Source organism: Talpa occidentalis, unplaced genomic scaffold (assembly GCF_014898055.3).
Source record: "Talpa occidentalis isolate TD23 unplaced genomic scaffold, MPIMG_talOcc4v2.1 talOcc4.5, whole genome shotgun sequence".
NCBI classification, from domain to species: Eukaryota; Metazoa; Chordata; class Mammalia; order Eulipotyphla; family Talpidae; genus Talpa; species Talpa occidentalis.
In genome coordinates, this window is record NW_023604861.1 from 84,330,462 (window position 1) to 84,353,501 (window position 23,040).

Below are 23,040 nucleotides of genomic sequence, written 5' to 3' on the forward strand. Positions count from 1 at the left end.
TTGTTTCATCTTTAAGAATAGTGATTGCTATGGGTTGGACTTTATTTCATTTTTTGATAGACACTCTATAAGTTAGGGATGTTCCCTTCTAGACCTAATCTTCTTTCTCTCTCTCTCTTTTTTAAAAAGATTTATTTATTTTTGTATACAAGAACTGGGGTACAGGCCAGAGGTGTGGAGGGTGAGAGAATTCACCAGAGACAGAGTGGGGAGCAGAACAGGCAGACTGACTGAAATACACTGCCGAGGGAGAAGCAGGCAAGACAGGAGAACTCTGCTGCACCATATGGGTGACCTCCCTAGCTGGGGATCGAACTCGTGCTGCAGTGGCTGCGGATAACTTCATAGGTTGCGTCTTAACCCCTTGCGCCACCAGGGAGGCCCATCTCTTTTTTTAATTGTAAATGGGGTTATGTTTTATTTTAACAATTGATTTCTTTTTTTTTGGTATTTACTGAGATGATCATGCTTCTCCCTCAATTTGTTAATATAATGAACTGTATTAATATATTCTCTAACATTACTTTCTTGGTAAAAATAATTTGCTTATGATATATTTTAATGCATTATTGGATTCAATTTGCTATTACTTTATTTTGAGTATTTTGTGTAATTTCTTAAGTGATATTGGCCTATGCTTTTTCTTCCTTCTATTTACTTGTTTGTTATTGGTCTCAAAGTTCCTCATAAATGATTAGGGAACATATCCTCCTTTTTATTCTCTTTCAGTTTTACAAAATTGAGTTTGACTACCCCTTGAATGCTGTCACCTGACAGATCAGGAGAGCGTAATGGTAATTTTTGGGTTATTTGTTGATTCTTTGGGTGCATTTATTTTATTTATTTTTTTTCAGTAACTTATAAACTAATAATATTTTATTTTTTATTTTTTTTACATCATTGTTCATTTTTAAACAATATTTGCTTCCCCCTACCCCCTCCGGTGTAGTCCCCATAGAGTTTCCTTCACCAATTGGGTGCATTTATTTTATTTTTTTTTAAGATTTATTTATTTATTATACAAGCACTGGGTACAGTCAGAAGAGTGGGAGGGTGAGAGAATTCACCAGAGCCAGAGTGGGGAACAGAACAGACAGACTGGCGAAATACACTGCTGAGGGGAGCAGTGGGCGGCAGGAGAGGTCTGCGCGCCATGTGGGACCCTCGCCCGGCAGCCGGGGATCGAACTGGCGCTGCAGAGGCTGCAGGCAGCTTCACTGCCCAACGCTCAACCGCTGCGCCAACAGGGGAGGCCCCTTGGGTGCATTTATTTTAAACTGATAAGAACAGATACTACGCTCAATCTTAGCCAAAAGGCCAAGAAGCGATTGAGTGAATTTATTTTAAACAACTGATTTAATTTATTTCTACTGACAAATCTATTCAAATTATGTATTTCATCTTACTGAGCAACCTCTATCTATATATGTGTACATATATATTTCTCAAAATGAAAAATGACAGAAGTAAATTATTACCATTGAAATAAAAAGTATACAAGACCATACAGACAGTTTTTAAAAACATCAAAAGGGGAAGCAGAAGGGAAAACTTATTTACAGGAGGGTGCCAACTAATAAACAAAAATAAACTAATACACACACACACACTCACACCTATGTGTGTGTGTGTATATACATATATGAAACCTTGAGATTTGGTAACTATCCTGTTCCAAACATATTTTTTCAAACAGTGATTTTAACATCTGCTGGTCATTTTTGTCTGTTTCCAGTTTTAAGCTAATATGAGAAAAGCTACTGTAAATATTTGCGTACAGATCTTTGTGTGGACATATGTAATCATTTCTCTCAGGTAAATCTCTAAAAGTAAGATTGCTGGCTCATATAGCAAGCATATGTTTAACTTTGTAAGAGACTACAACACCATTCCACACTTACACTGCAATACCATTCCTGATCCTAGGACATACACTGCATTTAGTTATTATCTCTTTGGCCTCCTAGGTTTTTGTTTGTTTGTTTGTTTTTGTTTTTCTTTTCTAAAGATTTATATTTATTTATTTATGCATACAAGAACTGGGCCATAGGTCATAGGCCAGAGGCGCAGCGAGTGAGAGGATTCACCAGAGACAGAGTGGAGAATAAAACAGGAAGACCTACTGAGATACACTGATGAGGGGAGCAGCAGATGGGGCAAGACAGGAGAGGTCTGCTGTGCCATAGGTGGGTTAGCAACCTGGCCAGGATGGAACTCAGGCTGCAGTGGCTGGCAATAGCTTAATAATGTTGAAAATTTAACCCCTGCACCACCAGGAAGGCCTAGCCTCCTAGGTTTGATCCGAGAGTAAGGATCTCTCTAATTACATATCCTCTCTAAAGGATTTGTGCAACCATGTTCAAAGCAGCACTAGTTATTGTGAACTCCAAACCAGATACAACCCAAATGTTTGCCCACAGTAGGATGGATAAAGAAATGTTGATATTATTTAGTTACAGCAATGGAATATTATATAGCAATGAAAAAGGAACAACCAAATACTATATATAATATTATGGCTGAATCTCACAAACAATTTTGAGTGAAAGAAATCAGACCAAAAACAAACAAACAAACAAACAAAGGGACATAGTGATGATTCCATTGATCTAAAGTTCAATACCAGGCAAAAGTAGAACATAGCAAAGGAAGTCAGAAAAGTGGTTCTCTGGGGGGGTAGTAACTGAGAGGGGTACATAAGAATGGCTGCTAATGCCCTCAATCTTTATGTAAGTGACGTCTACGTGGACTACTCACTTTGTGAACTTATCAAGTTACACATTTATGATAAATTCAACTTTCTGTGCATTTATTTTACTCTAACGTTTAAAAAATTGAGAGTAAATTTAATCTTGATTCCAAAATGGAACAAAAAGAATATGAACTCCTTTAGGAGTTCATTTTAAACTTCAGTTTTTAGAAGATACCCTTACTTTCTGACTTCCTAAACTTTGGGGGGAAACATCCCTGTAACCAGCAAGTCCTAATGACAATACTCGATGGAAAGTGTGCAGAACTAATGTTATTTTGAACCTCTGTGTTAGATGTACACTGGCACACTATTTATGAAAAGAAGTTGGACAACACACATCAAGAGAATTAAAAAAGAAATATATGCTATTCTACCCAGTAATTTTCCTCCAGGAATTTATCTTAAATCAATATCCCAAATATATAAATCAATATCCCAAATATATAAGAACAAAAAAAGAAAATCTCTTAAAAGCAATACTTACAATTGGCGTCCCAAAAGGAATGTAACCTATGGGAGGGGAAAAAACAATCAGGTCTTGTACTTTCACCCCACTCTCCGCCCACCCACCTCTTGACTTAAATACCAGAGGATACTTCAGGGCTTGGTTTTGTCGATGACCCAGATAAAGGTGCTCAGGTCAGACAGAAGCCACCTCCAGCCCTCACGCCTTTTCCCAGCTCAGCCAACCCCAGGGTATTGGGTTCCCCTGTGTCTCCCAACCTCCCTCACTCTGTTGCCCTTTGACCAGACAGTTCTCACACCTGAAAGGGCCTGAAGGCAGGGCTGCCCACTTCCAGGGCCACATCCCTCTATGGGATCCTCCAATAATTTCCCCTGCGAGGCAGCAGCCACTGCCTACATACACTACACAACTCTGCATGTCTCTGAAGGCCTGGAATGTCCTCCTTCCCTCAGCTGCGTCTTTCTAGCATATCCCCTTACTTTCCTGACACCATGACCATTTCTGGAAAGAAAACTCCCTACCCACCTGAGATGTGTCCCTTTTAGTAGCAGAGCTCTTTGAATCTCTACTGCCCTGACTAGACATCCTTAGCACAGCAGGAGACCTAGTGTGAAGCTCAGCTAGAGCCAAGGTGCCGTATCCTCTGCTCACAACCCTTATACTGCATAACGCTTTGCTGTTGTCCCTACTGCTGTCAGTGGGCATTCTCCTGCCCTGAACTCTAACTTATGGCAGTCAGTCAGCTGGTGGCCTGACAGCAGAGAACCGCAATTATCAGAGCTGCAGTTGAAGCAAAGATTCATGTCCTGAATGTGGGTACCTGTGCATCACGCACCCACTGCATCCCTCTGGGGTGAGGTCCAAAGTCTGATCAGGTGGAGAGTGTTAAGAGAAGCCAGGCTTAGAGTGACAGCTAGCTTTGGCCTTACAGGACCTGGGAGCCTCCATAGCCTACAAGAGGCATAGAGCCTTGGCTCTTCCTCTCAGCAAAGCCAAAGGGTCTGGGTGCTAATTGCCCCAGTTTGCACCATGATGTCACATGGTTGTTTATTCTCTGGCTTCCATGAAATGTGGCTCTTTGGGTGTGGGGACCCTGACTAACCCACTAGACTGAGAACACCACTGGTAGAAACACTTCCTGCATCCACCTAAGGCCTTCCCAGGGCAGAAGCCTGCAGGCCTCCCACCTCACCCTGTAACTCAGGAGGGGAGTGTCCTCAGAACTGTAGGTAGGAATGTGCATTCCAGTGGCCTCTAAGCTGTTAAGCCCAGACATAGAGAGGTGCCTTCTAGTGACTGGGCAGGGACTACTGGGGGCCAGGATCTTATATTCCCCCTCTGCCCATTGGTCTCCAGAGAATGAGAATCGTGTCTTCCTGTGCGTGCAGCAGTGCAAACAAAGTGTGTATATTCTGAAGGGCAGGATCAGATAACAAGGAGTGAGTTGGGGATTAACTGGTTAAGAGGGGGAGCAGGGAGCAGGACTTGGAAGGAGAGAATGCAGAACACTCAGGTCAGGGCAGAGCCAGGGCTTGCTTGTAGCAGGAGTTGCACCGAGGTTGCTGAGAGGTATATAACCCAGGGACAGGCACCGATTCGCCTGTAGAGACCTCTACAGCATCCACCACTGCTCAGGCAGAGAGGCAGTGACACATTTTTAAAGCTCCATGATTCCAAGTCATGACCAGAGTCTTTCATAGTGGCGCCAAGGTGAACATGTGGGTGCAGATGTGGTCATGTGTGTAATGGGCTCCTTCCCTCTAGGGACAACTCTCTAAAGCCATGACGACACTAAGAGGCTTTGGTTGGCACATCTGAATGGGCCCCAGGGGCTTACCTGACATTCTGAAGGGCATGAAGATCTTCTCATTGGTGTCTGGGTGTAGAATAGCCTGGCAAAAGCCAGAATAAAGCACAGGGTGACAGTGGGGTAGGAGAGGAGGCGGGGAAGGGGAGGGAGGGAAGCAGGAAAGGAGAGCTCCCCAGCCCATTCCCAGGGAGTCTGAGCCTAACTTTGCCTCTGGCTAGTCAGTTCTCTGCCATCATTCAAGGCCAGAGAAAACAAAAACAGTGGTGGGTGACAAATGGCACTTCTCCTCCTGACTAATCCTCACAGCTGAAGGCAGCGGAGAGCCGGACTATCTACCCTGCAGGCCCTCTGTCTCCTGTGCCTGGTAGAGCAGGCAGGTCATCAGGACTCAGGGGAAGGCCACAGGGAAGGAGCTCAGCAGGTGAGGGAAAGGCCATTGGCCTGGGCTCCCATCTTCAGCAACACAGGCCATGGGTGCTGAGAGAAGGGGGAGGCGGCCAGGGGCAAGCAGGAAGGGAGAGGCTGGGCATGCACAGCCATGACAGGAGGGCCTTCTGCGGGACCCCTGGGGCTGGAAGGGACAGGGCCCAGAAGAGCACAGAGAAGGGACAGAAGAAAATTAAAATGGGATTACCTGCTTGATTTTCTGTGCACTCCAGAGCTGGAAGGAAGAAAGAGAGAGAGAAAAAGAAAGAACAAAAATGAAAAACGCATTTCAATTTAACATCTATCTCAAAGAAGCAGTTTCTCACCAATGGGCATAGCGCCAGAGGGCACAAGAGTCAAGCTGTCATTGTCCCCTGCTCTGGCGGCTACCCTGGGGTACGGCATCAGGGGTTCCAGGACAGCAGAATTAGAGGATGTCATATAGATAATTTAAACCAGGGTCTCAACTTGGGCTGCACTTGAAGAATCTTCCAGCGCTTTTCTAAAGTCCCTAGTTGACTCGATGGCACAGCCATGGTAAGAACCCCCAATTTAAATGGAGCTACTGCAGTTGTTTCCCAGAAGCACTAGAGGCAGTACAGTGTGATTTTTTTTTGGAGCCAGACAGACTGCCTGGATTCCTGCTTTTGCCTCTTCCACCTTTAAGCCTCAGTTTCCACATCTGTAAAATGGGGACAATAACTGTGCCACTAACGTTGCTGAAGAGGGTACATGAAAAGTGCCCAGAGCAGTGCTGGGCACATAGTAAGTGCTTTATGAGGGCTCACAGTCTTAGATATTCTTAGTCCTATTGTTATTGGAAGAAAGTTGTAGGGAGGAGAAAGATGCTTTCAAATGAGTGATTTGGGTCTCTTTCCAGCACAGCTTGTGGAGAGGCTGGAGAAACAGACAAACTTGTAGATTCCTTCAAATGATATAAATACTGCATTTCATTGAATCTAAGACATCACTGATCTTAAGACACACTATTATTCTCTACTAAGAAACAAAACCATGACATAATAAAGGCCACCATCAACTAAAATCACCCCATTTAAGAGCTGAAATAAAATAGGCCTTTTAGAATTGAGAAACATGGTAAATAAAACTTTACACTATGGACAAACCAAAGGCCAGTGTTTGTGATGGAGCAAGAAGGGTACAAAGCGAGAGGCAAAATGTACCCAGCAGTTGATGTTTCAAGTTTTATAGTAGAATAGTTCCGGTTATGATTCAGTTACTGACAATGTTGTCATCTGGACTGAATTACACTGCAGAAGGCACTGGGTAGCAGAAATAGTAGTTTTGAAATTGGTATATAAAGATTATGGATCTGCAGAGTCACTCAAACTTTTACTTGCTATACGTATATAATCATTAGAACTACACTTATTTTATATACATTTCAAAACATATTTAATTATCTGCCATTCAGACCCGGAATACTAGAAGCAATAGATTTTTTAAAAAATAGTAATTAGGGACCAGAGGGGACTGAAGAGAGAAAAACCAAACACAGAATAACAGTCAAAGAAGTTACACGAAACCTTAAGAGCAAAGAGATTTTATAAAATGATTAAAGGCCAATTCTCTGCTGCTCAGAAGTGCATTCCGAGTGCCCCCAAGTACTAAAAATGTACTAGGTTTAGCCCCAAGCCCTGCACACAGATCCTGATACCCCACATTGCCACCCAGTGTCAGAATCTTACATTTCTGTGTCCCCTCAATGTCTGGATTCAGAGGCAGAGGCTTGCCTTTCAGCACTGTCCCCTGGCATCTCCCTCACCACTGGGCACACAATAGATGCTCAATAATGGGTGAAGGAATATTATCATCCAAAATAGAGGAATAGCTAAGACTCAACTGACTTCTAGTTAAGCATGGTGGAACACACATGTATACAGCTCCCTTGCCTCACAGATTCTAAAGAAAGGAATAGAACAGAATCAACAAGTTGAAACCCCCCACAGGGGAGGTTGGGGACCTGATAGCAGGTGGGATATGAAGCACAGTTTCTAAGCATAAAGAGCTGATGGAGGAGAGAACAGCAACAAATCCCAGGGTGGGGGTGCTATGCCTGTCTGTAGTCATAATAACATTTTCCCAACAAGTTACTGCAGGATGTGCCTCAGCAAAACAAGGAAGAAATGAAGAAAAAAGAAGACACGAGTTCTAGGAAACAGGGTGACTGCCTGAAGCACAAGAGGAGGAAGAGATTTGACTAACATCATCCGGACGTCCCAGATTCTCCCCTTTGCAGTCCAGCAGCAGATGCTCCTGCCCAGGACTTCTTCCTTCCCTTATGCCAAAGTTCCTCTAAGTAGCACCACACTTGTAATCTATGGCCACATCAGTGTCCCTCAAGTCCAAGGACTGTCTCCTCCAGCTCCACCTAGGCAGCAATAATGGGAGAGTCAGCCTGTCTGATCAGAAAAGGCTGAAGCTCAGGGCCTCCCTGGTGGCACAGCAGGTTGAGCGTAGCACTGTGAAGCTGTCCGCAGCCTCCGCAGTGCTGGTTCGATTCCCAGACGGCCAGGGAGAATCCTACATGGCGAGGCAGACCTCTCCTGCCTCTCCTGCTGCTCCTCTCAGCATTGCTTTTGGTCCGGTCCGTCTGCCTGTTCTGCTCCCCGCTCTGTCTCGGGTGAATCTTCTCACCTTCCCACAACTCTGGTCTGTACCCCAGCTCTTGTATAAATAAAAATAAATCTTTAAAAAAAAAAAGAAAAGAAAAGGCTGAAGCTCAAAGGGGTGTCAGCAGGCAAGGCCAGGAACCCAGAGCTCACAGACATTCTCCCCACCTCCCAATGACAACACCACACACGTGGCCCTGGCAGGCTACAGCCACAGGTAAGAGCAATGGCACAGCCTCACATAGTAAAGCCATGCTTTTCTATTTTGCTGAGCAACTTCCCTCCCATAAACTATTTGATTTGGACACTCAGAAAACTGTTTCCATAGAATAGAGAGAAAACCAACGCTGGGAGCCACATCTAAGTTCTCAGAGATGGAGCCAGAACTACATACAGCTCATGATCTCTGACTCAAATTCATTCACCCCTTCATCCTCATCCATTCACTCACTCACTCACTCACCTTTAGTCAACAAGGGCTATGTGTTACACACTCTTCTAAGGGCTTTGGCATATTAAACTATTCAATTTCAACAACCCTATGAGGCAGGGACCAATAGAGCACCCATTTTACAGATATGGAGACTGAGGAGGTTAAGTGAGATGCCCAAAGTCCCAGAATAGCAGCAGTATTTGAACTGCACTGGGGTTTCAGCTCCAGGGTCTTAACTACCACAAGCTCCCATCTCTAAGTGCTCGCAGGCCTCTGCACACTGTTCTGCCATTGCAGGAATGTAATATGTTTGGAGATCTTCCCATGTCAGTGCACAGAGAGCCTCACTCTTTCTAACAGAAATCTTGAACTAATATAGTATAAACTGGACCCCACTAGTGGACTTTCAGTCCATTTCCATCTTTTTTTTTATTGTGGTAAAATACACATAATATAAAAATGTTCCATTTTAACCATCTTTAAATGGCTCTTCAGTGGCAGTAAGTACATTGACCATCCATCCCCAGAACATTTTCATCTTCCCTAACTGAAACTCTGTTCCTATTAGACACCAATTCCCCACCTGTACTCCCCACTCCTAGCAACCACCACTCTACCTTCTGTCCCTGTCAATTTGACCACGCTAGATTCTTCACATAAACAGAATCATTTAATATTTTCCTTTAGAGACTGTCTGATCTTTGGCTATTACAACCACGTGCCAGTGGATTTCCCAGTGGATACAATATCATTATTGTATCATTAGCATTGAAAGAAAAAGGAGAAATGTATGCAGCTTTCTCTGACAGGATGTAGAAGAAATGAATGGCTGTTTAAGAGAGAGGAAGTGGGCAATTGAGGGCCTGGAAAGGGAGAATCGCTTTTTATTCTGTACCTTTTTATATATCTTTAGAATTGTATAGACTGTTTATATGTTACCTATTCAAAAATAATTGTTAGAAGAATCAAGAGTAACTTCTAGAAAAATAGAAACAGGGTGCACAACTTCTAAGCTCTTTATTGAGACCTATGGCCCAGACACAAACTGTTAACCATCCAAAAAACCCATTCCCCTTTCTTCCAGAGTAATGGAAAGGTGGGTGACTGACCTCCACATTGCATTCCCCAAACTCCTTGACAGCTAAACTTGTCTATGTGGCTTAGTCCCCCAGTGGCATCTGGGGGGAAGTAAGATGTCCCTTTCCCTGACCAATGCTCCTCCTCCCATTTGCCAGAGCAAGGATGTGGCTGCAGCCCAACCTGGGCCAGGCAGAGGATGATGTCCAAGGAGATGGTGGAGAAACATGATGGAAGGAGCCTGGGTTCCTGAGTGGCCCTGTGGAGCAGAGGCACCTGCCCACCAAGAACTTGGACTGTTTCATGGGAAAGAAATAAACTGTCTTATTTGAGGTGATGTATTTTGGGATTTTTTTTTCATGAGAGCAACAAGTATAACCCCAGAATAATCCATGCCTTAAAAAATATCAGGGAAGCCTTTTTAGAGAAGAGAAGGAGGACTGAAAGCTAAGATAGCGTATGAGGTTCATCTTCTGGCATCTGGTAATGTTCCAGCCTCAAGAGAATTTGGGGTGAGGTAGGAGGAGTATCTCTATTTTAAACTAAAATTCCCAGTAATGACCTGATCTACTTTGGGTTCACCCTATCTCCGGGCTGCAGAACAACAGTCAGGGTCACAGATTTGAGCACAAGCTTCACTGCTACTTTGCATGGTCTTCCTGTGCAAGTTACCTCATCCTTTAGACTCACACTGTTTTTAGAATTAATCAGGCAGAAGAGGGGCAGGAGGTGGAAGCTAGCCTTACCAGGGCCCCTTTCTGTCTGGTAGTGCCAGACCCAGCTTGTAGGAAGAGCAGGGCAAGGGCCTGGGTCACACTCCTTGGGTCTGGGCCTTTTTTCTGTGATCTGTGAGACCTATGAGTTGCATGCAGGGTGCAGAAATGGCAGCCGGTACTGCCCACAAGCTAAGAACTGTTTACAAGTTTAAAGTTTCATGAGCCAGTTGTACAAAGATCATCCTAGGATGGAAGGCATTTGAGGAAGGGCCAAAAGAGATGCAGTGAACAGTCCTTCCACATTGACTGGGACTGGGAGCCTCCAACACCTCATCACCCCTCAGAAACAGCTCCATTTTAGACTATTAGAATCCTGGGTGTGACCTGTTCTCCCTTGAGACTCGGCCCTTCTCCTTTGTGTCTCTGACTGAACATATAAAAATGTGCAGCCCCAGTCCCTTGGAACTCTGCAAGGGACTGCAGCGATGAGCCAGTATGGATAGGAGACTTTGGACCTTGCTGAGGTCTCAGCCTGGAGAATGAGGACAGAGAATGTGGGGGAAGCAGGCTGAATGAGAGGTGGGTGTTACATGCAGAAGTTTGCTGACTTCAGAAATGCCCAGTGTCTCCGCTGAGTTGCCATCTCAATCTATTCAAACCCTGCTGCAGAGGCCGAGAAAGAGGGGCAGAGGTGAGTCCCAAACAAGGGTCAAGGAGAAAGCAGGGGACTGGCCTTCTAGCACCAGACCCCAGACTAAGGAGTAACTTCCCAGGCCCCTCCCACAGTCTAGCTGGCTCCCTCCCCTCTGCCTCCTTCCAAGCTGCTTCTCCAAACCTCCCAAGGCAGCAAAGACAGAGCCTATTTAAAACAACCTCCAGAAGGTAATTAAACGGAGCCTGAAGGGGATCCTTCTGTAAAGCAAAGGATGCCTCCATGAAACAAAAAGTGTCTTCCAAATTTATCGGTTGGGCCAATCCCATTATTCTTCTCCATTAATGCTGTTGCCATGGTAACTCCCAGGTAATGTGCACGTAAGCAAGTCTCTGTGGGGTGAAGACACCCCCAATTCTATAGATACAAGAAAGAAGGAAGAATTTCCCCCAGTTCTGCAGCATGGCCACAGCAGGCACGACTCATGCAGCCTCTCTCCAGCAAGAGAATGGACCCGCTGCTTCCCCTCAGCAGTGGATTTCAGTAGATCCACCTGTTCTGCTCCCCACTCTGTCTCTGATGAATCCTCTCAGCCCCCACATCTCTGGCTTACAGCCCAGCTCTTGTATGTATAAATAAATAAAATAAATCTTTAAAAAACATAGAGAGAGAGGACACCCCCAGAGTCAAACCAGGGGTTGGAGTTTCAGATCTTCCACTTACTGATCATGTGATGTGCGGCAAGTTTCTTAATCTTTTGAGCCTCCACTGCCTGCTTTGTAACATGGGGATACTTACTTTCATGATCACTGTAAATATTGAGTTCATATATTCAGCAAAAATCTACTGAGCCTCTATTATGTGCTAGGCACCGCTCTAGGCACTAAGAACACACCAGTAAGCAAAAAGGCCAAAACTCTCTACATTTGTAGAGCTTACATGCTAGTGGGGGTGACTGAGTCCTCCCAGTGGGACTGTCAATAAAAACAAACAATAAAAATAAGTAAACAATAAAAATAAAAAATAAATTCTCTGATATGTCGGAAGACTGTGTATTCAGGAACGGAGGGAAAGTAGCCCACATCACGGAAGGACAGAGCTTGCGCTGGATGGGGAAGGAGCATTTTCAGTAAGTGGTGGATAGTTTTCATTGAGGTGACATTGGAGGAAATACTTAAAGGAAATAATGAGCCATAGAGATATCTGGTGGGAGATTGTTCTGGCACAGAAGAGCCATTGCAAAGGCCCTGAGGCAGAAGTGGGTCCGGTTGGCATACTTGAGGGACAAGAAGGCCAGTGTGACGAGTGGATTGAATAAAGGGGGGAGTAGAAAGTGAGGGCAGAGGAGAGTGAGGGCTCTGCAGGCTGTGCTAAAGGCTGGGGCTCCCCCCAGAGCAGAAAGCAGGGGCACTCATCCTGCCAGAGCAGTGATTCTTAACAGGGGGGCAGTTTTGCACTGGGGGACACTTGGCAATGTCTGGCTGTCATGATTTTGGAGGAGCTGCTGCTGCCCTCCAGTAGGTAGAAGTCAGGGATGCTGCTGAACAGCTTGCGGGTCACAGAACAACCCCACACAAGGAGTCATGTGGCCTCACGCGCCAACTGTGCCGAGGCTGAGAAGCAAGCAGTGAATCATGCTTTCCAGACCACACTGACTGCTGTACTGGGAACAGGGATGCAGGTGGAACAGGGAGACCACCCAGGAGGCCACCACTGACCCAGTCCAGAGATGGTTCTGTAGCACCCAGCATAATACCAACATCACACAAATGCTTCAAGTAACACTGATTACTTGCCTGCTCTGCGCTAATGGTGAGGGACAACCTGGGGGTGCCTCAATGGGGAAGGGTGCAGATCAGGATCTCAGAAGTCTAAGACTATGAGTCAGAGTAGACTGCGGGTGTAGGGGGATCAGCCAAGCCCTCCCTTCAAAAGCTTCTGATAAACCTGCTGACACTCATAGAAGACTTGGGGTGCAAGCATTTTTAACTCTGCATTTTTTCTGCTATTTCCAGCAAAGCCCAAACAACAGCTGACCCCATTTTCTCTCTGCCAGAGGAGACTTGCAAGATCTCTTGCATCCCAGCTGCCCTTTCTCCTTGGCAGGATGCAGGAGGAGATTCATCCTGCAGGGGGCCTCTGAGGTGTTATGCTGGGTGCAGAACAAGCACTTAATAAAGATGGGCTGATTCCCAGGCTCCGGAGACTGTGGAAGGATGGATAAGAACCGCCACTCAGAAGCCTGGAGTGGCCTCCAGAGACTTGCACCCTCCCTCCTGACACTCCAATAGCTTCTAAGTTGGTTTCCTTGAGAGCACTTCCTCCTCCCCCTCCACCTGGCACTCCACCAGATGGACCCTACCACAGTACACTCAATGCTACACCCTTGCTTGAGCGCTTCCAGTAGCTTCCTCTTGACCCACACAACACATCTAACATCTCTGTGTGGGTTTCAAAGACTTTCACAATCTGGCCTGTAACTTCCCAACTTCCTCTCCAACTTTCTCCCTCCCCTTATTTCCCTCCCTCTTCTCTCCTTTCCCTCCCTCTCAGCTCTTTTCTGTGACTTAGAAGGAACATCCCTCCCACTACCTCCCACTACCAGGGGTCTCTCCTTACAGTCCACATTTGCCTTACCCTTCAGGGCCTGCTATATGTCTTTCCACGAAACCTTTCTCATCAACTGTGTTTTAGAACTTTCTCCCCACTAACTCCCGCCTGCCTTATCCTTGGCTCCAGCAGCTTCGCCACCAGCCCGGCCTCTACCACTCTGGTGTTTGCATCATGTAGATGCTGAGAGCCAGCAGCTATGGGCAAGAATCAGGGTGTATGCTGACTTCCCCAGGGCCCAGCCACCTCAGCATCTTTTACACACAGGAGCTCAGTGAGGGCCCACTGCCTGACTGACAGCATGACTGCACATGTGTAACTGGGCTAAGAGGCCTTCACAGACACCAAGCTCCTCGGACTGGCCCCTGCAGCCACATTTGTGAACATTACTCACTCTGCCCCCAGGGTTGTGCACATTATTCTATCCACTGACTCCATTCCTTTCCAAATTCACCTTTGGAGAGTAAAATACTCCCATTTGGATTTCAAAAGCCAGTGTCAGATCCCCATCCTGCTATACATTGCCTGTGTGACCTTAGGTGAGTAATAAACCTCACTGAGCCTCAGTTGTCTTGCCTGTCAAACAGGCAGGCATAGGTCCCTACCAAATAGGGTTCCTGGGAAGATGAACTGAGATGAAATGTGTAAAGCGCTGGCACTGTGGAGGGGTCTCCCTTACTTGGCCCACCTGTGTCTATCCACAGCAAACCATCAAGCAAAACCCAGTATATAAAGTGCCGACAGCAGAGTCAACACCCAGAAATTCAGCTGCCTGTGCTTACATTCTGCTGTCATCTCTGGCCATCTTACTTAACTGATCGTTACAATCCTTATGAGGGTTTTTAGTGCATCATTTCTATTTGTCAAGCCCAAAGAGTAAATGACACTATTTTTATTTTATCCTGTGGACTAACTATTCATTGGTGTAGCAAACCTTTCTAGCAGGTTAACAGTTGCTAAAGGAGATATAAGCCACCCACTACAGAAGATCAAGCCCAAACCATCAGGTGTGAAAAACTAGCAATCCACATGCACATTCCCACTGTACAGGGCTGTAGCCAGAGGGCAGATTAGATAACAGACTGGCATGCAGGTCACCCAGTGCAGTCCCCACATTAGGACAAGCCTGCAGGCATCAGGATGCAGCCACAGGCTTCTGACTCGCATGGCTGCAAGAGGACATCGGAGCAGGCACGGAGCCCAGAAGTGGATGAGGCTGCTGTCCAGACTGAAATCAAGAACCACCCTGGGCCTCTGCAGACAACACAGACATGACACTTGAGCAGGGCCAACCTGGACCGGAAATGGAGGACTGGCCTTAATTCCAGACTGCTGATCCTTACCCACCCCCTGAGCTGGCCTGTCATCACCCATCCCCTTAGTTCCCGTGTATGTGTTGGCCAGATTGGGTTGTGGCTTTGTAGATGAACCCCAGGGAGGGAAGCACTGTGAAAGGCAGGGGAGTCAAGGGTGGTGGGTGGGGGAGGGAGGAAGAGAGAGTAGCTGCTTATTAGAGGGACAGAGCGGCAGACTCACACCTAGAGCACCGTGCTACCCAGTCACCAGATGGACACTGCAGGCATCACCAACACCAGACAGAATGGAATAGCATGGTTAGTGCCAAGTCCCGCTGCCCCCTCTCCCAACTCTCTGCCTCCCCTCCTCCTGGCACCCTGGAGATACATGGGGGCTTTCAGGACAGAAAAACAAAGGAGGCCCAGGAAATAGGACAAGCGACTTTAAGTTACTAAAGGAAGTAAAGGAAAACATGGCCTTATTCCCCAAACCCTGGGAGCTAGAGGAGTCCCAAAAGGCCAACCTTAGCAAAGCCAAGACACAGGGGAGCTTGGGCCAGCATAGATGCTGGACCTATTCCTGACAGATTTGAAAGGAACCGCAGGGTCCAAGGACTAGTTCTACCTGGGGAGGGAGCATGTCAGGTCAGGCCACCCAGGCTCCTCAGTGCCTGTGGCTGAGAGAATTGCGCTTGGGTATGAGATCACAGCCCACCCACACTGCTGATGTTTGCTCCAACTCAGCAAGCAGTAAAGATCCTGAAGACGGACCCTGACTAGCCAGGCTGCAACCTTCTTACTCCTCAAGGATCCGCATCACTGGCTGGCACATTCCTTCTCCCTTCACATTGTCGGCTGCAGCTGAGCACACTCGCCTGCCACTCCTCTGGAGGGCCTTGCTCTGTGCTCACAACGTGCTTCCTCATCTAGATTGCTCCTGCACCAGCATTTCTTCCTCACCAGCCTCTTCTCCACCTTCAAATCTCAGGTGAGAAATCGCTGCCAGGCACCCCTAGTCTAGAATTACCATTTCCTCTGCTATTCCACAGCATCACATGTTTTCACTCTCATTGCCTAGATTCTTGGGGATCCAAGAGGCTAGATCCTCACCAGCTTCTTCTTGCTCTCTCACCTACGCCCTAGTACTAAGCCTGGCCTAGAGGTGTTCTAGACACATGATGGAATTAACTGCACTGGGAGAGCTGATGGCTAAGCCACCTCACCCAGGAAGTACCAGCCAAGCACTAGTATATTATGTTGGCAGCAGAAAGCTGCAATATGGGCTTTATACCTAAAGGTATTAAAAGAAGACAGGGCAGTGCCTTGTAGTTACCAGAAGGGAAAAACAGACTATAGAGGAAAGGGGACAGCAGCAAGTTTTAGGATGGAAAATGAAGATTTTCAGTAACCGATCCAGCAGAGAGAGGGAAGCATCCTTGCAGAAGGCATGCTGAAGAAGCCAGCAGGACAATAGTCAAGCTCAAGACTTGGAGGTACCAGGTACCACAGGAAAAATTAGTTACTCAAAGGGCTAAACATAGAGGATTGGTTCAAAGTCTGTACTCAAAGTAGGAGAATACCCAGGCTTTTCCTGCATAGAAGGGTGACCCTCAACTGTGTCTTCCAAATGTAGAGGTTTATCAACCTTCTGGAAAAACTGAATCCAAGTGACTGACTCCTTATTTTGAAGCACAGGGGAGGGTGGGAGTAGGTGAAGCTAAAAGTCAAGAAATTCATAAAAGTATGTTAAGTGGATATTGGGAGGGTAGACGCCTTCCCCTACTTGGTTTCTTCCAGAATGAAGCAGAGAAATGAGGTAACACTGCTTTCACGGAATAGGAAGAGGATTCTACAAAAAAGAGTAAAGAAACGAAATAATTAAAATACCTCTCAGAAATTAAAATTATACCATCTAAGTGTTGAAAATACGCTCTAGGAAATTTCCTGCAAAGTCAAACAGAAGGACAAAGTAGTGGAACAGAAGAGGGAAAAAAAAGATAAGGAAATCTCAGTGTCACTCTAATAGGAGAGCCAAAATAAGAGGAAAATATCAAATAAACAATATAAGAAAATTTGCCAGAACTAAGAGACACGAGTCTCCAGATTAAAGGGGGTCACAAAACAGGAACCCCAAATAATTAAATTTTTTAAAAAGATTTATTTATTTATTTGTTTGTTTGTTTGTTTGTTTATACAAGAACCGGGGTACAGGCCAGATGCACGGGAGGGTGAGAGGATTCACTGGAGACAGAGAGGGAACAGAACAGGCAGACTGATGAAATACACTGCTGAGGGAAGCAGCAGGCACGACAGGAGAGGTCTGCCACGCCATGTGGGACCCTCGCCAGCCAGCAGGGATCGAATGGGCACTGCAGAGGCTGCAGATAGCTTCACAGCGCTGCCTCAACTACCTGTGCCACCAGGGGAGGCCCCCAAATAATTAAATTTTAAAAAATGACATTGTGACATAGAAGGGTGACACTTATGACCTTCACCTGTGTCCCCCAGATGCTGGAGGTTTATCATCCTGGAAAAACTGAATCTAAGTGACTGACTCCAGTCCTACTGATTCTTTCAGCATGCTCTCTGCAAGGGATGCTTCCTTCTCTCTGCTGGGTCATTTACTAAAAATCTATTCATTTTCCCAAAGAAAAAAACTGTCATGTGTAAAATATCTGGAAATGAAATAGTATCATATCTTCCACAGCTTTACTGGAAAAGAACAATGTCTTCACAATTCTGAAGGAAAATGATTGTCAACCTAGAATTTTCTCCTCACACAAACTATCAATGAAGGCTGAGTGCAGAATTACAATTTTTTAGACCTAAAACAACTAAAAATTTTCTTTTCATTTGCTCTTTTTTTTTCAGGAAGTTACAAAGTACGGTGTTCCACAAAAATGCAGGTGTACACCAAGAGGAAGCCCTGGAACTAGAGGAGGCGGGCTCCAGAAAAAAAAATGAAACCGAAGGACAAGAGTCTTCAGATTGAAAAGAAGCACTGAAAATATAAAAATACTGCTAGAGAGCACCAAAATAATTAGTGACAGTAGAAAGAAAAATGAGGCAATTATTAACTCCAGATAAAAAGAGAGGAAATATAATCAGGATATCATCAATTACTCTACAGTAAATTTTAGTTATATAATTATAATAACAATGCATATTAAGTATCCATGATCCCAAAACCATGCTAATTCTGTTGGGAGAGTGATGAAAGTAGGAGAGGGAAGCACATTTAGGGGTGTAGATAATAAGACAGATGATTCCTCAACTACCATAATGGATGTTACAAATGAACTAGCTGAGGGCCTCCCTGGTGGTGCAAGGGGTTAAGCACCACACCATGAAGCAATCCGCAGCCTCTGCAGCATGAGTTCGATCCCTGGCCAGCCAGGGAATAGCCCACATGGAGCAGCAGACCTCTCCTGTCTTGCCTGCTGCTCCCCTCAGCAGTGTGTTTCAGTCAGTCTGTCTATTCTGTTCCCCACTCTGTCTCTGGTGAATCCTCTCACACCCCACATCTCTGGCCTGTACCCCAGCTCTTGTATGCAAAAATAAATAAATCTTAAAAAAAAAAAAAAAGAGGGCCTCCCTGGTGGCGCAAGAGGTTAAGACAAAACCTATGAAGCTGTCCACAGCCACTGCAGCACAGAGTTCAATACCCTGCCAGGGAGCTATGCAAATGGCGCAGCAGACCTCTCTTGACTCTCCCACTGCTCCCCTCAGCAGTGTTCTGCAGACAATCTGCCTGTTCTGTTCCCCACTCTGTCTCTGATGAATCCTCTCACCCCCCTATATCTCTGGCCTGTACCCCAGCTCTTGTATGCATAAATAAATAAATCTTTTAAAAAAAATAAAAAAAGAGAACTAGTTGAGAAATGTCAGTATAGATAAGTAGATAAGTATATTACTTGAAAATATAGTTTTCTATCTGAAGAAACAGTTAAAAGTATTTGCTTCTAGGGAACAGGAATGGGAGTTGGGGAGGGATAAGGCAGCATACCATTTTTCTTGAATGAAAAAATACTAAATTTTTAGTATTATTTGACTTATAAACTATGCTCACATTACTTGAAAAAGCGTGAAATTAATTTTAATTTTTTTGAAATAAAGCTTATGAACAAAAGGAAAACTTTGGCATACTAACCACCATTCTCTGTAGTCATTAAAATTGTCCTACACTACCTGCTCTTACTCCTCTCCCAAACCAAACACAACTATTAGTATTTCTATGAACTATAATTCAAGTTTTTACATGACATTAAAAAATGAAATTACAGGGCCTCCCTGGTGGTGCAGGGCTTAAATTCTCAGCACTATTGACAGCCACTGCAGCACCAGTTCAATCCTCTGCTAGGGAGCTAACCCACATGGCGCAGCAGACCTCTCCTGTGTCACCCGCTGCACCCCTCAGCAGTGTATTTCAGTCAGTCTGCCTGTTCTGCTCCCCACTCTGTCTCTGGTGAATCCTCTCATTCCCCACCACACCTCTGGCCTACACGCCAGTTCTTATATGCATACATAAATAAAAATAAATCTTTTTTTTAAATAAATGAAATAACAGTGTCCTAGCCTAATCTCTGCCATCATCCCAGTCTTTCTCACACTCGACCTGAACTTTTGAATAGTGGTATACTGGCAAATATTTAATAATCAGTTTTGGAAAAGGAATTTATATTATTTGCCCATTTCCATCTTGTAAATACTCCCCTTGTTGCTGACTTCAAGCTACCACTGTGATCTCGCCGAGTGAGGAATTGGGAAGGGGTGCACATCGGCTCCAGCACGCCACTGCTGTTGGCTTTATTTAGCTTTATCACCACCAGACCTTGTTACTGAGAGACCCGAGGACCCCCTCTGAGGAACAGAAGCCCACAGTAGTAGTAGATGTGGATACTGAAGGGAAGCGACATGGTTCTGGCTGCAGGAGAAGGGGTATGAATTTGCCACCTTCTCTCCTCTCCCCATCTTCATCAATTACCTGTTCATTGGTGACCCCCGGGCGCAGGGTCCCATGCTTGTAATCCTCCAGCAGCTGTACTGCCTCTCTGAGACGTCTCTGTGGGGGAAATAAAAAAACATTGAGTCACAGATCCAGGGCTCTTAGAACTCTCTCTCGTGGCAGAACATTAGTATCAATCAAGTCTGAATATTCAGTGTGTGAGGGCTGCCCTCCAGTTCATGGGACACGTGCAAAACATTAACACCACCCAAATGTCCTTCCATAGAGGAAGGACTAAATGACAGTGGCATGATAATACTTAGCATATTATTTGGGAGTTTTAAAAGTGAAGTCAATCTACATGTGATTCCATAGCCATATCACCAACATATTTTTTTGAATGAGAAAGCAAATTACAGATCCGTATGATGCCATTCAATATACTAAACAAACAAGACACATGCACACATAGAAAACAATATTTTCTGTGAGAATATTTATATGTGTAAATGTATGAAAAAGCTCTAGGATAAGACCCGTCAAACTGGTGACAGGGGTTACACTGGGATAAGAGGAAAGAGCCCAGACTTGACAAGGAGTGTCAGAAAATTTCATCTTAGCTGTAATATTTAAAGTTTTCATATAGAACATGTTTATGTAATACATATATAATTTCTTTTCAACATTTTAAAAACACTAGCAGAGATTTACATACTAAAGTACATATGGCTACAGTAACTGATAGGGAAAGAAGGGGAAAAAAAGAAGTATAGAATTGTATGATTTTTTTTTTCAATCTTAAAAGCTAAAGAAACAGAAACAGTGATAGAAGGCAGTCTTTGTCTACCAAAAGATTTGTATAAGAATATTCATAGCAGCACTATTCAAACAGTCCAAAATTGCAAACTCAAATGTCAATACTAGACTGGAAAAGTAAATTGTAGTATATGCACATGATGAAACATTATACAGAAATGAAAGAAACAAATTACAAACACATGCAGCAATGTGGATGAATCTCACAATGTGAAAGAATTTATTTTCCAAAAATGACCACCCCAATATCTCCCATCCCCTGTGCTCCTTAAGAACCTTCCCACATCCTGATCAAGAGGTAGAGTCTATATTCACCACTCACCCCCCAACCTTGATCCTGGGCAGGCCTTTGTGACTGCCTCAACAAATAGAGTATGGCCCACATGAGGCTAAGTCATAAAAATGCCTTGCCATTCTGCCTTGTTCTCTTGGGATGGTCCCTACCTTTGAACTTAACCATCATATATAAGGAAGCCCAAGCAGCCTATGGAGAGAACCATGTGGATAGGAACTTATGGCCCAGTCCATACCTTCAACTGAGCCACCAGCTGACGTCAGCACTAACTAACCCACCATGCAAGTGAGCCCTCATCAAGGCCCCCTTGCCAATCTGCAAGGAGTACAGATGAAACACACACACACATACTCACAGCCCTGTCCAAGCTGAAGGTCGGTGAACAAAAGAATTGACTGTCATTTAAGCTTCTAAATTTTGGGGTGATTTGCTATATAGCAATATAAGTCTAATATGCATAAAAATAAGATGCCAACAAGTATATATAAAGTGCAAAAAGAGGCAAAACTCACCATTATAATGGCTCGGGAGGGGCGAGAGGGAAGAAACGTTTGATGTCTTACCTAAGTGGTGGTTACACGGGCACAAGCATATGTCACAATCCATTAATACCCATAAACAGACAACAGTGATACACAGCAGACCATGTCAAGGTCATGTGAGGAGACCAGACTCAGGGATACTCAGTGTGGGGGGACGAAACCCAGTGATGTCGCCCTGTTCCCATTCTGATAGAGGAACAAAGCAGGCTGAGGACAGCCGAGATTGCAACAGGATTGCCCCTTCACTAAAGGAGGACGCAGCACTAGGAAGGGCACCAATGGGGCAAGCTGGGGGTTGGCTGAGCCGGCAGATAGGGCAGTCACATAGGAGGGAAATGAACAGCCACCTCCTGTACTGCAACTGCAGGCCTAAATACCCATGCACCCACACAAGCTAGCTGGGCTGTCCTGCCCATCGGCCTCTGTGCGAAGTGCCCCATGCTGGTGCAGCCAGGAAAACGTCTCACTTGGGAGCAGCTGGACGCTGGAAAGTCCTGTCCCTGCTCTTTCAAATGTATACCTGTTAATTCCTAAATTCCAGAGTCCCTTCCCAGAATTAATTTCCAGAGTGGAGATAGCTTTGTGTTTGGGGGCTTTTCCCCCCAATTAATCTATGCTGTTTAGAGAAAATATTAGGGAAAAAATGGAAAAGTAGGGCCTCCCTGGTGGTGCAGTGGGTTGGGCACTGCACTATGAGGCAATCCACAGCCTCTGCAGCATGAGTTCGATCCCCAGCCAGGGAGCAACCCACATGGCGCAGCAGACCTCTCCTGTTTCGCCTGCTGCTCCCCTCAGCAGTATATTTCAGTCAGTCTGCCTGTTTTGTTCCCCACTCTGTCTCTGGTGAATCCTCTCACCCCCCATATCTCTGGCCTGTGCCCCAGCTCTTATATGCATAAATAAATCTTTTTTAAAAAATGGAAAAGCAGAAAAAATCATTTAATATCACCTATAAACTTACCACAGAGAATAACCACTGCCAGAGTGAGATGATTTCCTTCTAAGACGATACATTTATTTTTTTCAACAAAATTCTTTCAACTAGATGAGTGGTTTAGTATCTGAGTTTAGAGTTTAGACAGACCCTTACTCTGCCCCCCAAACACCTCGCCTAGGGATGCAACAAACTCCCCACCCCTAGCCCGCTTCCTCCCTCTGCCACAGCCTCTGCCCCCACACAATGAATGCTCTACTTTCCAGGGCTCAATGGTGAATGGCCCCGTGTTCTCATTATTTTCCCACTCCAGGGATTCTCCCGAGTTCCTATAACAACCTGGCCAGATTCCATCTCATTTGACACGGTCTTCAAAGGGAGGCCTCCTGCCACAAGGATAAGTTCCAAAGAGCCCCATCCTGGCACAGATGGAGGGAGAACTAAACCCAAAGTTCCTAAACACAAGTCTGAGAATCCAGGACTGAAGGAAGCTAGAACGTGCTTGCGTGCCACTGGGCCTCACAACCCTCAGCCAGCCCCCACATCACACACGCTACACCTGTCAGAGGCTGAGAAGAGACAGGGACTGCAGGCCCCTCTTCCTGACAGGGGTGGCCCCGGGCCACTCGTGTGGAGAG

At 45.3% G+C, this 23,040-nt stretch overlaps 1 protein-coding gene and 1 pseudogene across 4 annotated transcripts in view; both read right to left on the reverse strand.

Annotated features, from left to right (window-relative positions):
• Positions 1-23,040, reverse strand: part of SFXN5 (sideroflexin 5) — a 109,204-nt gene that overhangs the window by 67,257 nt on the left and 18,907 nt on the right. For all 4 annotated transcript variants that reach the window (XM_037527615.2, XM_054701729.1, XM_037527616.2 and 1 more), the window contains exons 3-6: positions 19,855-19,932; positions 5,663-5,689; positions 5,056-5,110; positions 3,237-3,262 (exon numbers count right to left, since the gene is read on the reverse strand). In XM_037527615.2, the coding sequence (XP_037383512.1) occupies positions 3,237-3,262; positions 5,056-5,110; positions 5,663-5,689; positions 19,855-19,932 (186 nt within the window). The remainder of the gene's footprint in view (positions 1-3,236; positions 3,263-5,055; positions 5,111-5,662; positions 5,690-19,854; positions 19,933-23,040) is intronic.
• Positions 1,198-1,329, reverse strand: LOC119260065 (U2 spliceosomal RNA; annotated as a pseudogene).